This window comes from Lepisosteus platostomus, chromosome 4 (genome assembly GCF_059453375.1).
Source record: "Lepisosteus platostomus isolate fLepPlt1 chromosome 4, fLepPlt1.hap1, whole genome shotgun sequence".
Classification (NCBI taxonomy): Eukaryota; Metazoa; Chordata; class Actinopteri; order Semionotiformes; family Lepisosteidae; genus Lepisosteus; species Lepisosteus platostomus.
Genome location: NC_142614.1, coordinates 19,432,383 through 19,444,497, shown reverse-complemented (window position 1 = coordinate 19,444,497; position 12,115 = coordinate 19,432,383). Strand labels below are relative to the sequence as shown.

At 36.2% G+C, this 12,115-nt stretch overlaps 1 protein-coding gene across 6 annotated transcripts in view; it reads left to right on the top strand.

The window, feature by feature from the left end:
* The window catches only part of ptpn13 (protein tyrosine phosphatase non-receptor type 13), a 91,068-nt gene extending 80,821 nt beyond the window's left edge, over positions 1 to 10,247 (top strand). For all 6 annotated transcript variants that reach the window (XM_088628873.1, XM_088628876.1, XM_088628877.1 and 3 more), the window contains 12 exons: positions 743 to 898; positions 1,811 to 1,967; positions 2,272 to 2,379; positions 2,585 to 2,691; positions 2,841 to 2,896; positions 3,848 to 3,957; positions 4,658 to 4,806; positions 6,722 to 6,812; positions 7,452 to 7,789; positions 7,967 to 8,182; positions 8,758 to 8,820; positions 9,622 to 10,247. In XM_088628873.1, the coding sequence (XP_088484999.1) occupies positions 743 to 898; positions 1,811 to 1,967; positions 2,272 to 2,379; positions 2,585 to 2,691; positions 2,841 to 2,896; positions 3,848 to 3,957; positions 4,658 to 4,806; positions 6,722 to 6,812; positions 7,452 to 7,789; positions 7,967 to 8,182; positions 8,758 to 8,820; positions 9,622 to 9,699 (1,629 nt within the window). In that variant the 3' untranslated portion in view covers positions 9,700 to 10,247. The remainder of the gene's footprint in view (positions 1 to 742; positions 899 to 1,810; positions 1,968 to 2,271; positions 2,380 to 2,584; positions 2,692 to 2,840; positions 2,897 to 3,847; positions 3,958 to 4,657; positions 4,807 to 6,721; positions 6,813 to 7,451; positions 7,790 to 7,966; positions 8,183 to 8,757; positions 8,821 to 9,621) is intronic.
* Positions 10,248 to 12,115: the final 1,868 nt, after the last annotated feature.

Here is a 12,115-nt window from a genome sequence, read left to right as displayed (position 1 = left end):
TTTCTCGAAAAGAGTAGGGGTGTAACCTCGGCGTCCTGGCCAAATTTCCCATTGGCCCTTACCAGTCATGGCCTCCTAATAATCCCCGTCTATGAATTGTCTACATTACTCCGCTCTCCTCCACACTGATAGCTGATGTGTGGTGAGCGTTCTGGCGCACTATGGCTGCCGTCTCATCATCCAGGTGGATGCTGCACATTGGTGGTGGAGGAGGGGAGTCCCCATTACCTGTAAAGCACTTTGAGTGTCCAGAAAAGCGCTATACAGTATAAGTGTAAGCAATTATTATTATTACGCTTTAGGCTTGGGCATAAAACTAGATCTAAAATAAATGGTGTAGGGGTATGTTTTATTTTTTTTATTATTCCAGGTCTGTGTAATATTTCAGTTATATTTTCTTTCATATTTCCAAATTTAGCCCAAATCCTGCATTTAATGAATGTGTAGACTTGCCAGTATAAAATGTGACTTTTTTGGTATAATGCTTGGGTTGTTTTTTACTTTGACATTTTGATTCCATTGTGACCAGTTTTCACCGTTAGGAATGAGGAAGTTGAGATGAGACCCTACTGAAAGTTAAACAAGATGACACTTTCAGTGTTTGATTCTACAAGGCTGAGAAGATAGTAGAATTCTTAGATCAAGGCATTTGAAACTGCTTCTACCAATTATCGCATCATATTGCATTAATTGCTGATAATTTACTGTTTATCCATTTGTCCTTGTGATTTCTCCATTTCAGGAAAGAATAATTCACATTGAATTGGATAAGCCTGACTCAGGAGGTCTAGGATTTTCTGTGATAGGTGGAGAAAAGGGCATTTTTGTGAAGTCGATCACACCGGGAAGTACAGCTGACAAGGAAGGAACATTACAAGTCGGAGACAGGTTGCTGCAGGTAAAATCTAATTTTGCATTATTTTTATTAAGAGAATCAAAGCTGATGTTAAAATAATTTTGTGCACTTAGCTCTGTATTTTCACAAAATTTATTTTAGACCTCCACAAATTGATAGAAAGTCACGAGAAAACATTTACAAAACACTACCTTGTGTATGGTACCGAAAAGCCCTACAGATGCCCAGTCTTTGCTTTAGTTGGTCAACTACACATACAAGATGAAGGAACACTTAAATTTATTTTTCTTCCAACATTGTTTTAAAAGCCTTGTGCATATTTGAGTGCTTTGTTCAGTTTTATATAACCATAATCAGATTTTTGAGGGCTGTTGTCAACATTTAACATAAGCTTGTTTTTTAAACACTTTACTTTGATTATTTTTGCACCAAAGGACCAGATGAAATTCCTTGTACATGTACAGTAATGTACTCTGCAAATAAGTGATTCTAATTCATCTAATACATATGGATTGTTGTACCTTCTTTGATTGCCTGAATTCAAGACCAGTTCAGACTAACATGTGATTTTGTTTTACAATATTTTAATTGGTTCTGCATTCTTATCAAGTTCAAGCAGCTTGCTTTAATGCTCTACCTTGAAGTGCTATCCCTTTCAAATCGCATGCTGCTGAGTTCAACTGCAATGGATAACTCATTAATTCATTTTATGTATTTTATTTAAAACTATAAATATGAGAAATCGGAACCAATAAAATATTTTTTTATATGCTAGTATTTATTATTTTACTTTCTCGTACTTGAAATTTGCATGATCCCACTGGAGGGCAAAGAATGTGAAAATTGAATGTGAGTGATATTAGTTTTAGATATATATATATTGTGCACGTTTTGCAACTTTTAAGTATTTTGTACCCTGGATTGTGGGAACTCTGGACACGTGTTTGCCATCAGGTCAATGAGGAGTCGATGGCGGGAGTATCCCACCACAGAGCTGTGACCACAATCCGCAAAACCCGAGGAGTGGTGCGCCTTACAGTCTCACGGCCTCCAGGAGAGAGTCCGTATGACTTTCTGCCATTGCTCCCGGCAAAACATAAGGCAAATAAAGGTATGTGCTTCTTGATTCATCATCGTCTCAGGATATAGCTAAGAAATCTTTCAAGTTCTCACTGTAACAGAGTCACAAAAGCTATGTATTTAAAAAATGGTTACTGGTGGAGTAATAGGGATTGCTTCAATATTATTAGGACAGTCAATAGATCATTGCTTCAATGTCTGCAAGGCTTTCCAGAAAGACAATCAGGCATTGCAACAGTATACTGTCATATAAACATTGTGCTTCCTGGATTAAAATTACAAATGTTTTCTGTTGAATTTTGAATTGATTGGTGTAGATTTTACTGTTATTTCAGATACTGGCTATGACAATGGCGTGGAGTCTTCACTGTATAATCATGCTGATGGCCAGATAAGTAATCCACTAAGCAAGGCAAAAACACCACCATCTTTGCCTCCTATAGGTAAGATACATGTTTTTATTAACAACAGAACGAAGGGACAAACAAAAGTTTGTCATTCTGGTATAGGCTTGAGTATAACAGTGGTACTTAGTAGCTGACCGAGTGTTGTGGATTATGTTATTAGTACTGTAATTGAAAAATGAACTATGTAGTGGGGGGGAAAAAAGTATTGGGAAAGGGTCTGATGGTTTGTTTGTCATTCCAGATTATGTCTCTAAGGCATTAGAGGTGCTAAAAAGGGAGGAAGAGGAGACTCCTCTGTCTGAAGATACAGACTGTGACGGCTCTTCCCTGCCTGAGGACTCACCAGAGGTAACACAGTTGGACAAAGGGAGTGTGATCTACAATAGGACTCAAAACTACCTTTCTGTGGGCATGGCCTGTATATTTGCATTGTGTTATAGCAGTAAAACACAAAATACTATACAAGAAAACTAACCAGACCTCCTTTATTATTGCAGGCATCAAGAAAATATGGTTGGAAAGAAGAATCTGTGGATGGCCCGCTTCCAGAGAGGTAGGGTGAAGGTTTTAGTAACTTTTTTAGCATATTGTTTTAGCCTATAGGGTAAATACTTGTCGTATTTATTGAACTTGATTGTGGTTATCCAGGGTAGTTAGTCTTTAATGGTTCCTTGGAAATTTTATATTTTTGTTTTAGGGAAACACGTTTTTTTACTTTTCAATTTCAAGGCTTCTTGCTTATCCCCTGTTTCCTGCTCGATACGTTTCAACAACTTCATTTGATTAATATTTTCCATTGTATTATAAGTTTTCTTTGTCTAGTCCTCATTTGTCATTGATCCCCAGAATCAATTATGTCAATCAATGTCAGTGAAGACTAAATTGTTACTTTTTCTTGTTTTTCCAAGTTAAAACATAATTTTTGTATATAGCCAACACCATGATCCAGGGCAGTTTATAATGTATGAATTGTGTTAAATACATAAGAAACAATAGTTAATAAAATGACAAGATAGAAAAATAACATCTGATGTAATGAAATGGTTCGAATTAAAGCACTTTCACTTTCAACCAGCGAGCAATCGGGATCGACTCACAGCAGGGGCAAGGAGAGCTGCACTCATCACATGAACACACTGCTGGGATCAGTTCCATATTTACAGCATGTGCAGTCTGCAAAATCACTAGATTGAGACTTAAAAGCGTTGGTGCAGTGCACTGTGAGAGTTGCAGAAGGATATAGTTAAAAGCCTAGAGAGAACTTCTGCCTGACCAGATTAGACTTTAACAGATGCTGAAAGGTGATTTAAATGTGTCCTTCTGCAACAGATTGTTAAAAATGAACAATTTTCATAACATAATAGTACACTGATAGATTAAAGGCAGCATGGAAATTTGCATTTTTTCCCCACAAGAAATGGGAAATAAAATATTTTTTTTACATACATAGATTTTTTTGCATCAGGGTTCTGTTCTTAACATCGTCTTATTAATTCCTCTTTAGTTCTGCCCAGAGTAGCCAGAGGTCCACTGTGGGAGCTGCAGATGAGGATGAAATCACATGGGGAAGTGAAGAACTACCTATTGAGACTCTAAAGCCTATGGTCACAGAAGGTAGGCAGTCTATGTGGTATTTCTTAGGAATAACTGCTCAATTGTTGCTGTTCATGTATGTGAAAACTTTTTCTCTGTGGTACCAATATTTAATTGATTGTTTGCTTTAGTTAATTTCTGTACATATTCATTTACATTTACCTATTTTAGTTACATCTCTCTGATCTTAAAAATAACAAACTGTGGTGTCTGGTAATGAGTGACCATGAAACACATGAAATAATTATGTAATGGTATTTGTAGCCTTGAGCAGAGTTGAATTGGAAATAATGGCATGAAGTCTGTGAACTATGAGCTCACCAAACTGTAACTATCCGAAATGCTTTGCCAAGCCTTTGCTGGAGCCACTTTGTGTTCTTGCCTGTTCTTGGAGGGTTTTGACTTTTTTGCTCCATCTTGTAATATGTACAGTATGATAACTTGATATTAAATCTGGATATTTTACTTGACCCATCTAAGGTTTCTGAGTTTCATCTCAAGATGAACTCATTGGTTGCATTGGCCATATATTTTGAGTCATGGTCATATTGCAAGTAAACCTTCACAAATGTGATGGATCAGTTAAAGTGTGGATAAAGAAAAGAAATGTAGATGTTCCAAGAATACCATGGTGTGAGGCATGATATAATATACCGACTCTTGTGTGTTGTACAAAGTGTAAGAATAATGCTGTCTGTTTCACTCCTTTTACCCTTTTCAGATGGTCCTATAATAACTGATGAAGAGCTCACATCGCTTCCTCTCATCAATGTGATTCCTGGTGGCCAGTATACAGGGTCCAAGCTTAGTGCTGTTATTCGCATGATGCGAGGCCTGCTAGACCAGAAGATCCCTTTACAAGAGTTTGAGGTAGCCATGGCTATCACTTACATATTTCTTACAAATATTTACACATTTTTGATAGAGCTGTTTTTCCTTGATGTAGATAAACAAAAATCCTGTTAATGTTAAAACAAACTTGATATTGTCTGTTTTTTTTGTTAAACATGTTGGAATAAATATAGCCAACTGGGCAAAACATTAAAAAAGGGGGTCAGATAAACACGTCTGTCCACACTGACAGCTGCAGCACCGTTTTGCTGTTTGTCTTTTACATGTTCAATCTCTATAACCAAGTATGAGTAACAAGCATCCGCATGTCCATCCAGGCCTTGAAATGTTTTGTTTGACAGTTGTAAGACCGACAAGCAAAAGATGCAATGTGAGCAAACTGATAGGAGCCAACTAACCATTACTACTGAAGCTGATTGGTACAGTCACACTATTAAATAAAAAAAAAATACAGTAGTTTGATGCAACCAGAAGCACTTTTTCATAGAGCATTCCCAAACCCAGTGAATAGGTCAGTCCCTGTTTATTTAGAAAAAGAGAAAGTATTTCCCTCATCTAGACTGATCAGCTTTGACTGGGGGAGGACTGGTATTATACGGTATATAACGATAAAGAGATAAAGGGATGAGACCAGACCCCATGAAAAAAGTAAGAAAATGATAGTCAACCCATGGATGAGATGTTAGGGCAGTATAAAGTTGTACACCATAGGCGTGGATGACTGTGTGGAATTCTTAAGACCCTTACCAAAAGTAATATAACCACTGCCTTTAACATGCTATAAAGTAATTAACCAAACCTTTGTTAGTTTGCTCCTCCGAATAAAACAAGTTAGAATGGAGTTAATGTTTTGTTGGTGAACTGAAATGAAAATCGTGGGAAATAATCCAAAGAAGTTTTGTTCATTTTTAGAATGCAGATTCTACTGTGTAGTGTGGGTTGAAAATAATAGAAAAGAATCAGCTCATCAGCATAAAGTGAAGCCTGATGTTTAGACCCATCAAGGGGAAAAGTGCTGATGTGCTGTCTAATACCCTGAGCCAGTGACAATGGTGACAGTGCACATTCCCATCAAGGGGCCTCTGTCAAATGTAAAGCGATGGGATATTTTAGCCCTAGTCTGGACAGATGGTGAGGTGTAGGAATCGTACTATTTCATGACTGACTAAAGCCAAAGTTTGAGGACGGTCCAAGTGTACAGTCGTTCTATTCTATTGATCTAATGTCTCTTTTGCATCTAAACACAGCACAACACCACACTACTTGGTGAGAGGCTCTACAATGTATCTATAATGTGGAAACGTGTTATATATCATTACAGAAAGCCTGTTGGAAAAAGCTAAATGTCAGAATTTAACAATGGAAGTGGCTGATAACATTCATTAGAAAGCTGAAGTTTTCCGTTTATAATTAGGGATAATTGAAGTAATTTTAAACTAATCTTTTAATTCAAGCCACACAAGATGTATCAGGATATAAACATACAAACAGATAGGTATAAGCACAGTGGTGGAAGGTAGTCTGTACACTTGGAAGTTGGATGCATATAATGCAGAGTGCAAGTACTGTACACATTGTAGCCAGCCTTTAAACAGAGATATAATCAGATGACATGAGTGGATATTTTCATTTGCCCCGCAAGAATGCAATACTGGGTTCTAACCCTAACCCATATGTTTCATTATTAATTCAGGACAAACTGATGTGTTGTATTTGTTGTTGTGTATAATGATTAGTTCTAGACATTGTTACTGAGTTTTTGACATTTGAATCGGAGTCTAAAAGTAAGGTAGTAATCAAATTGTATTTCTGAGAGGACTTGTTAGTCCTCTTTACTCAGTATAGCCAGAATTTCCATTTGTGAATTCTTAAGTGATTTTTTTTTTGTTTTAGAATATACTCTATATTGATTCTTGTATGCTGCCTTTTACAGAATCTCCAGAATCTGCTGCCATTGGATAACTGTTTAATTGGGCAGACCAAGGAGAACAAAAAGAAGAACAGATACAAAAACATTGTTCCCTGTAAGTACAGCTGATCCTCATTGTGTCTCAGACAAAGCCTAGCTTTCTGATCCAGGAGAATAGTAGCCATGAGACCGCTTTAATTAAACGTCCTCATCTAAATTTCAAATAAGCAAGCAGCTGTGTTCTCATTTGTGCAATGCAACCCTCTTCTCCCCAACAATATAATAGGTAATCAAGCAGATTTTAAAAAGCTTTGCAAAGTGTCTTTTCTACCAGTCCTGAAATTCATCAGTGATAGAAGTATGACTCATTTAGTTTTATTTTCCTTCATCTGCTGTGTTGAATTCTAAAATAAATAAGTGACAAGCTGTACCAATAAATGCATCACTATATTTACTATTTAAGATTTAATATTATATAGGACAATATTTTGTCCTTTCTGTGAGTAGCAAAGGCCGAAAGAGGAAAAATAGCAGAATTGAAAGAACAGATTGCTTATTTTGTGTGATATTTCCCTAGGTGAAAATTAAGTCTTGTTTTGCTTTGCTCTTGCTGGTATGAGCAATATAGTATAAAATCTGCATACATTAAAAGTGCTGGATGTCCTTCAGTAAACATTTTGTTACATGTAGGATGTGAACAGTAGTACTGAAATACTACACAAAACAAAGTGCAAACCATTTGTCTTGTTTTCAGTTGACACAACAAGAGTAGTTTTGGGAAAAGACGGAGGTTATATCAACGCCAGTTTCATAAAAATGCCAGTCAAAGACGAGGGATTTCTGTACATTGCCTGCCAAGGGCCCCTCCCAACAACACTGGCTGACTTCTGGCAGATGGTTTGGGAACAAAAATCCAACATCATTGCCATGATGACCCAGGAGGTGGAAGGAGGAAAAGTGAAGTGTCAACGATACTGGCCTGATACCCCCAGAAGTCCTGAAATGGTAGATGACAGGCTTGAGTTAACACTGATCAAAGACCAACATTTGGACAACTTCGTAATTCGTCTGATTGAGGTCAAGGACGTTCAGGTATGGTTTCCAGCAGAATCCTCTGTGGAATGTGCAACCCTCTATAACTGCAGTAGTTTCTGATTGGATTTAGAGTTAATTTACAAACTGATCCAACATTATAAAAACTTCCACTTCCACTACCACTTCAAAGCTGGCAAGTTGAAATTTTTAACTTCTTTGTTGGTGTGTTTTCAGACTGGCAAAGTCCAGCACGTCACCCATCTGAACTACACTGGCTGGCCAGACCATGGTACACCAACACAGCCAGAGCAGCTGCTCACCTTCATCTCCTACATGAGGCACATCCACCAATCAGGACCCATTATTACTCACTGCAGTGCTGGGATTGGCCGCTCTGGGACTCTGATTTGCATTGATGTGGTTCTAGGTCTAATCAGCAAAGATGTGGATGTGAGTATTGTACACTGTCATCAGTATTGAAACTAGAACCCAGGGAATGTTGAGTCATTTTAAAACCAATATTCAATATTCCCTATAAAAGACAAATATAATGAGAAATGTGAACCTTGTTTTAAAATATAAACTTAAAAACTTTATTAGGAGTATTAGTATAAGTTAACAACTCCAAGTTATTAATTTGCAGAATAGTTTTTGGACATCTATAGTATCAACATAATAAGCTAAATCAAAGTGGCAGGTTATTTGTTCTTGTGGGTAAATTGCAATACAAACTACTTGTATGAAAAGTGCAGATCATTTCATTGCAATGCCGTCAAGAGTAATGCGCGCGCACACACACACATCTTATAGTCCAGTCTAATGTCACTGTGTAGCTGACAAAAGCCTAGAGAAGCATAATGAAAGATCCTTAAAATAATCAGCACAGATTAACAACCTTTGCCAATTGGTCTGCAATCCACAAACATTGCAACTGTGTTGCACTGCACAGCTTCACAGCCACAGCGAGAAATCTGCTTTTAATGTTATTTGTTAATTGCAAAGTCTAATCTTGTTTTTGTTTGAAGTTTGATATTTCAGATGTGGTCCGCACAATGAGACTTCAGCGACAAGGGATGGTCCAAACAGAGGTGACGACTTTTGTTTCTTACATTATAACATTCTACCACTAGCTAGTAATGACGTGTCTCTGATTCATTGATGTGAGCATATAACAGCAGGAACAAAGGACTAGCTTTTTACCTTGTTGTTCCATACTGTATGTGCATTTAGTCTTTATTTCCCTAGTGTGCAGAAGACAAAAACCATAAGCATTCTGTAATAAGCTTAATGTGCACTTTCTTTCTGTGCTATTTCCAGTCACTACCACACCATGCAATGATGGCTCCAAACAACCTTTTATTTCTTAAAATAAATTATTTATTCCTTTAAAAATGTCTTTTAATGCTTTTGCATGGAACAATTCAAGAAATTCAGTTCCTCAGTCCAGTAAACATAAATATGAAGGTACCTATCCATTTTCCCATTTGTTATATTATTTGTACCATAACAATGAATAATGTTATTCTGTTAGTGGGTGCAACAGTGTGAGTTCAGTCGCTGGAGTCCAAGCAACTAAACTTTATTGCGTTAAGACCATTCTGGGCAAGTTTTCACATTGGAGGCCAAGGTGCTCCAATTTCAGATTTCTCAGCTATATTCCTAGGTCTCAGAATTCATTCTAAATTCATGATCCTGAAGTTCTGCTAATCTTAAGTAGCAGTCAATCGTGTATCTTTGGTGGTAAGACGAAATGTTTCAGTGGTTCTCGTTCTTTTCCATTTTATTTCCAGTTTCAAAGTGTTTCTAATTGTTATTTAGATTCAGTAGTATGTTTTGCTTGTGGACAGAAAAGCTTATTATAAACATTTGTTATGCTTTATTTTTAACAGGAGCAGTATATTTTCTGCTATCAAGTCATTTTGTATGTGCTCAGATGTCTTCAGGCTGAAGAGAAGATCTCAGGATAGCATATTAAAGGTTAACAGTGAAATGATATTGGAGCCCCCACTTCGGTGAAAACAATGCAGTCCCCTTGATAAACAGACGCGTTTCTACTGTATATAAAATGATTTTTTTTTGCCATAGAAGGATGTTAAAGTTTTGTGGAAGTTCAGAAATGGCCTTACAATAGTTGTCAATAACATTTAAAGAAAAATCCTGGGGTCACTTTGTATCATTAATATACTGTATACTGGATTGCTGCTTCTATGGCAACAAAAATATCGACTCTTATTAATTTTATGCCAGATTTAAAAAAACAACTTATAAAAAGAATCTTAACAATGAATTCATTTTATCTATATGGAACAAAGACATATTTGGAAGTGGTTTTAAGGATATATAAAATGCCTACGATACAAGAACAGTATTTGCTTTGTTAAGTTGTGAATTATCATACTTTCTGTGGTAATCATGAAATTAAATTGAAATGTATATATTTATTAAAATGTGGGTACGTTTTTAATGTTTACAGGCCTTTTTGCAATTTGTAAATAAAAGTGTATCATACAATATAGCTACGTTTCTCGATAATTTATTTTTATATTGTGTTTCTATGCCCAGCTACCCCATAGGACATATGCTACTGGTGCAGTGTGAGACCAAAACTTAACTGACCTAATGGACTGTGAATCAGAAAAGGCCCTGGATTTAGAGAAATCAGATGGCATTGTCACTATTGATCTTGGGGTAAAATTAACTAACAGTATGCTTGCAATAAATGTATCCAAAGCTTTGTTGTATGAGTTTCAGCTCATTTTTGCCTGTAAGTATGCAATGATTTAGTTGCTGTTTTTTTTATTAAGCTTTTGTAAAGAATTTACATCATGTCTACATTCTAGAGAGCACTTTTGAACAATTAATAATTGACCTGTCCTTTTGGAGGGAAAAAGGACTTGACTTGATCTTTGTAAAAGGACCAGACCACAGAGTGTCACCTTGACCATTCAGTAGTGGAGCCAACATTAGTGAAATAAAAGTAAAACGGCTTTATTACACAGTGTACAGGTTGGCACTATGGTGTTGTCACTTTTTTTATCTAGAATGTAGATGCTTGAACTTCTGCATAATATATAGAAACTGCATTGGTTGCTTCTGTGCTAGAGGTCATGTCCTTTCAGGGAAAAATCTTTTAAGCCCCAACTCTGCCTGCCCCCAGAATGCAAATATTTGGAAAGTATCATTTTGTGAAAATTTCTGGATCCTGACAAAGTAAATGTTTAAAATGATTATTCATGGGTGCATATGAATCCTCTAATGAAACGGATCACACAGGAAACCGTTATCAGTTTTCCTGACAAGGGAGATGAACTGCTTTCTTGAATCATTGGGTCCTGAATAAAGAAGCCTTTTCCTTCCCTGAGATATTATCCTGCACCCCAACAACATACTGTACAAAGAGCTGTATGTAACAAAACTGCCTGCTGCAATTCTAAAAGTAAGATTACAGGAAAATATTGTAATTGATCGTCGTGAAATATTAAAATGAGTGCCCTTGACACTAAGACAACAGTTAATATCACAGTTACTGCAAGTCAGACATGTATTTGTTAGCACGGTCTTAAGCAATATGCTGTACAGTAAACTTATTTTATACAGTTATGAAAGCAGTCTGCAAATCAATTTTAATACAAAACAACATCTGTCAATCAAGCTGTTGTCTACAACCTATAAATTTAATCTATGTTGGTCGTTATAATGTACCCAAGAATATTACAGGGGTTTGTTTAACTGCTTATGTCATTCTGGAGTATAAAGGTACCTTTGTATTCAAATTCACAGGTAACTTTTCTCAGCAACTACACCAACAACAATAAATTGGTTGATGGGGGGGGGGGAAGAATGATTTCATATCCCTGAAACAAACTTCTTTGGCAGATGAAAGGGGCTATGATTGTGATTGGTTCAAATCAAAATGTGTACCCATGTACAGAGAATAGTCTGCTCAATATACCACTAATCACCTTAAGAAAATTGTCACTTTCAAGGGTAATATGAGAACATTGAACAAAGAGAAATGGTCACACTCCAGCTCAGTTCTTAAGAGGTACTGTAGTATTGTAACCTATAATTAGATGTTTAATGGAAAAAGGAAATTAAACAAGATAATTGACTTTTTTATTTTCAATTTTAATGAATACATGCCGTGTAATACATATATTGTATACGTGTAAATCTATAAAGTATTGTTTGCTTCATATATACTAAGGCATTATTGTACATGAAATAAATATATCTTTTTAAGGTATTCTAATTTGTCACTGACTCACAAACATCTGTTCTGACCCTAGTAAAGACGTTCTGCTTAATGAATCAATAATATGGGTTTTCACGTTTATGTAAGAAACTATAGACATTCATAACAGAATGATAGTGTTTAATATT